At 34.4% G+C, this 4,487-nt stretch overlaps 1 protein-coding gene across 3 annotated transcripts in view; it reads left to right on the plus strand.

The window, feature by feature from the left end:
• ETV1 (ETS variant transcription factor 1) overlaps window positions 1–3,957 on the plus strand; it is a 91,464-nt gene extending 87,507 nt beyond the window's left edge. For all 3 annotated transcript variants that reach the window (XM_008686345.2, XM_008686344.2, XM_008686349.2), the window contains one exon: window positions 1,101–3,957. In XM_008686345.2, coding sequence (XP_008684567.1) covers window positions 1,101–1,322 — 222 coding nt within the window. In that variant the 3' untranslated portion in view covers window positions 1,323–3,957. The remainder of the gene's footprint in view (window positions 1–1,100) is intronic.
• Window positions 3,958–4,487: the final 530 nt, after the last annotated feature.

A 4,487-nucleotide genomic window follows, 5' to 3' on the forward strand; every position in this document is an offset into this window, starting at 1 on the left:
GGTGGGGGCCAGGGATGTGCATATTTATTTCACTCAATTGTTTATAATTTCCTAGAGAAACATTATTCTTCAAAATTTAAGTTTGGGACATGTCATTCCCTACAAATTATGCTACTTCTCCTTTATTTCAGGCAGCTGTCACATTTCTTTTTCTCATTTCCTCCTTATGCATTGTATATTTTAAATTCCTTTCACTTTTTACACCTCTTACTTCAATTTGACACTTTACACACATCCTTAACTTCTGTCTAATGCATCTTGCCTTCAGTTTTAAAAGTGATGTACCCAGGATAATGCTGTCCCTTGATCCATCTTTCATTTAAATAAAGCTATGCATCTTTTTTTTTTTAGATTAGAATACACATTGCCAAAAAAAAAAAAAAGAGAGAAAGAGAGAGAAAAGAGAAAAGAACCAGTTCACCTTGTGAATCAGTGAGTCACTAGTCTAGACTTATTAGGAACACAGCACATTTTTCTTTTAAGGTTTGGAAGTTTAGGTTTTCTACAATTTCAGAAATGTAATATTAAGAGGGAGACACTACAACTTAAAGGTCCAGTTATTTTATAAATAAAGATATTACCATTTAAAGCAAAGGAAAAAAATTTCAATGTAAGATGCCCACATGAAATCATTGATTCCCCCCCCCCAAATAACAATGTAAGTTTACCTTTATATTAAAACGAGCAAACTGCTAAGCTTTCTAGCTGTGCCTGGAATGAATGTAATGTATTATTACTCAAGGTCAATCATTACTCAAGGTCACATATCTCTCTATTGGACTGAAGTTTATTCTACAAATTAAGGACTTTTTTTTTTTCTTTTTGCTTTAATGTTATCTGCTAACTCTTGATTGCTTTCCTTTTGTTATACATGCTTTCTGACATATTAAACCATGTTTTTGTTCTTTTCTTTCCCATTTGGGGATGGTGAAGGTTGTGGTTCTTCTGAACTTAATTGACATATAACCTTATGTCAGTTTCAGGTTCACAACATAGCGATTCACTGTTTGTATATATCATGGCATGATCACCCCGGTAAGCTTAGTTAACGTCCCTCACCATACATAAGGATGGGTTTTTCTCTTCCGTGTTTTCATCAGGTGGCCGGAGAGAGATATGTCTACAAATTTGTGTGTGATCCGGAAGCCCTGTTCTCCATGGCCTTCCCAGATAATCAGCGCCCGCTGCTGAAGACGGACATGGAACGTCACATCAATGAAGAGGACACGGTGCCTCTGTCTCACTTTGACGAGAGCATGGCCTACATGCCGGAAGGGGGCTGCTGCAACCCCCACCCCTACAATGAAGGCTATGTGTATTAACATAAGTGACAGTCATGCAGGGCCTCCTCGCGCTTCTCCTCTTCTTGCAGGATGCAGAGAATCTCCGAGTTCTCTTCGATCTTTGTTTGATTTTTGTTGTTTGTATTTTATTTTTAAATAATAATACACAAAAAGGGGCTTTCCTGTTGCATTATTCTATGGTCTGCCATGGACTGCGCACTTTATTTGAGGGCGGGTGGGAGTAATCTAAACATTTATTCTGTGTAACAGGAAGATAATGGGTGAATGGGTGGGGGAATATGGGGATTACTTTTTACTTAGGCTTGGGATGGGGTCCTACAGGTTTTAAGTATGATGAAGCTATATCATGTTTATTTGATTTCATAACAACATAAGAAAATGTTCATTTTCTCTGGGTATCTATGGTACAGTTAATTCACATTTGTAAATATCCACTTGGAGACTATTTGCCTTGGGCATTTTCCCCTATCATTTCTGAGTCTCTGCAAGGTGTACAAAAAACAAACAAAAAAAAAAAACTTAAAAAACAAAAAAAAAAAAACAAAAAAAAAAACTACTGTAAATGGCAGTTTAATTGTTAGAAATGACTGGTTTTGCACCTGTTGTAAAAAGGTATTTAGAGATCGCCTTTGCTGTTTTTTGTTTTGTTTTGCTTTCTATCTGACTCACAGAGGATAACCATAAAATGGGTAATTCTCTCTGAAGTTGAGTGATCACCATGACTGTAAATGAGGGGCACAATTTTGGACTCTGGCTCCAAACTGAGTCACAGGCCAGTAGCATTCCGTGTACCTGGTGCCACCTTGCTGTTTAGACACAAATCATACTGTCGTTTAAATATTTTGAAGCCCATTTCAGTTAAATAATGATATGTCATGGTCCTTTGAGATCTTCATTTAAATGTTAAATCTGGGATCACAGTGAAGCAAAAAAAAATATCTATCTCACTTCCTTCAGTACATAAACATTATTTAATCGATAAGAATTAACTGTACTAAATCACATATTATGCTGTTCTAGATACAGCAAGCACTCCTTGAGAAAAATATCCAATACACTAAATAGGTACTATAGTAATTTTTAGACATGGTACCCGTTGATATGCATTTAAACCTTTTACTGCTGTGTTATGTTGATAACATATATAAATATTAGATAATGCTAATGCTTCTGCTGCTGTCTTTTCTGTAATATTCTCTTTCATGCTGAATTTACTATGACCATTTATAAGCAATGCAGTTAACTACAGATAGCATTTCAGGACAAAATAGATGACTCAAACCATTTATTGCTTAAAAAATCGCTTACGCCATGCTATGCTATAAGCAGCTTGTATGCACATTGACAAATGAAGAGTAAGCTTCAGCTTGCTAAGGGAAACTGTGGAAACTTTTGTAACTTTTGGTGAAATAGAAAATTACTTACAAACTGTCGAAGAACCTGAGGAAGTTGCTGTATATGACATAGTGCTGGCACTGATATTCATCTTGTTTTAGACACTTGTGTAAATGTGATTGGATTGTTTGAAAGAAGACTTAAAGATTTAAAGTTTCAAAGGTTTTTGTTTTGTTTGTGTTTGGCATTTGGAGAAAATAATTGAAAGCGGAATATGTTGTTTCATTCACCTTGGACCAAAAAAAAAAAAAAAAAACCCCAAAAAACCCAACAAAGTAAACGGTGTTATAAATCTTTGAATAGCTTGCTAAACCATTCAAACAAGAAACCTGAATTTTGTTCAGTCCATCAATATCCCAGAGGAACAACATTTTTTAAGCGTCTACAGTGAAATGTTAAGAAAAAAAAAATCCTAAACACAAAGCCGAAATGAACCTATAAAAGCATTTCTTGACGAGCACAGGAAAGATGGTTGAAAGATGATTTCCTGGCTACCCATTTTCCAGTGTGGCACAGATCACAGCCCATGTATCCAAATTGAACAGTTATTGGGAAACCCACATACCGTAATCAATACTACTCACATTTAATCCTACAAAAAGGCCTATTTTAATTTCAACGTATGTATGTAACCTGTGATTTCAATGATCGTTCTGCATATACATTATATATCATTTGGCCCATTATGGGCTAAGAAGTATGCCTTAAAAATGAGAACTTCCCCCCCCCCCACTATTGCCATTTACAGCACTTAGAGTAAAAACAAATTTTAAAATATTCAGCTAAAGATTTATTAGAGAATTAACATATTTGGAGAAATTGAAGGAGAAATTAGAAGTGGGTCTTTAAAATATCATCTAAATGAAATTGTATTGAGGATTTTTCCTTTTTTTTTTCCCCTCTTTTTCTTTTTTTTTTTCCTTTTTCTTTTTTCTTTTTAAAATTCTAGTTCTAATTTCCCATTGGGGAAGAATTGGACTATGAGTTATCTTAAGGGATCAAAGGAAGAACTGGTATTAATTATATAATATTTAAGGACAAACTATTTTTATGCTTAATGTAGTGACTCACAAAAAAAATGAGTAATTGGCCAACATTAAGGATATTTCTAATACAGAAGGGTTCAAAACATTGCATTATAAACTCTTTCGGGAAATGTATTCTAAAGTTTTTTTTTTTTAAGTTCTGTTTTTATTCTACTTTTTGTTCACTTGTGTTTTTATTTTCGGATAGATTAATAAATCTGGCAGCTGATTTCTGCAAGAATCTCGTGTTTTGAATTTCTAAATGAATTGGCTACTCAAACATAGAAAATTAATTAAAAATATAACATTTTCCTTCCACTGTGTAAACTAAAAGAAGTATCTCCCCTAGTGTTTGCTGCCTCTTGATGATGACATGCTATTTATTACCCAACAGACTGATTCCAACAAAGAATCAAAGGATATTATATCCTGAATAACTCATGAAAAATGACTTTTCATAAGTTATGCCTGTGAAAAATGCTGAAAAATAAAAGTCCACAAAGCTAACTGTGCAGAGCACTTCTCTCAAATCCTAGAAGGATTTTAGAGGTCGTTTATTTGAACCTCCTTTTTACAGATTGTTTTAACTTCTTGTAGCTGCTATAACAAAGTTAATGGTCTGAAGCTACACAGATGTATGCTTTTGTAGTCCTGAAGATCAGAAATCCAAAATGAGTCTAAAGGTGCTAAAATCAAAGTGTGTGTGTAGGGCTTCCTGTCAAAGGCTCCAGGGGAGAATCCCATTCTAACTTCTACTTTTAGA

Source organism: Ursus maritimus, unplaced genomic scaffold (assembly GCF_017311325.1).
Source record: "Ursus maritimus isolate PB19 unplaced genomic scaffold, ASM1731132v1 scaffold_3, whole genome shotgun sequence".
In the NCBI taxonomy this organism is placed as follows: domain Eukaryota; kingdom Metazoa; phylum Chordata; class Mammalia; order Carnivora; family Ursidae; genus Ursus; species Ursus maritimus.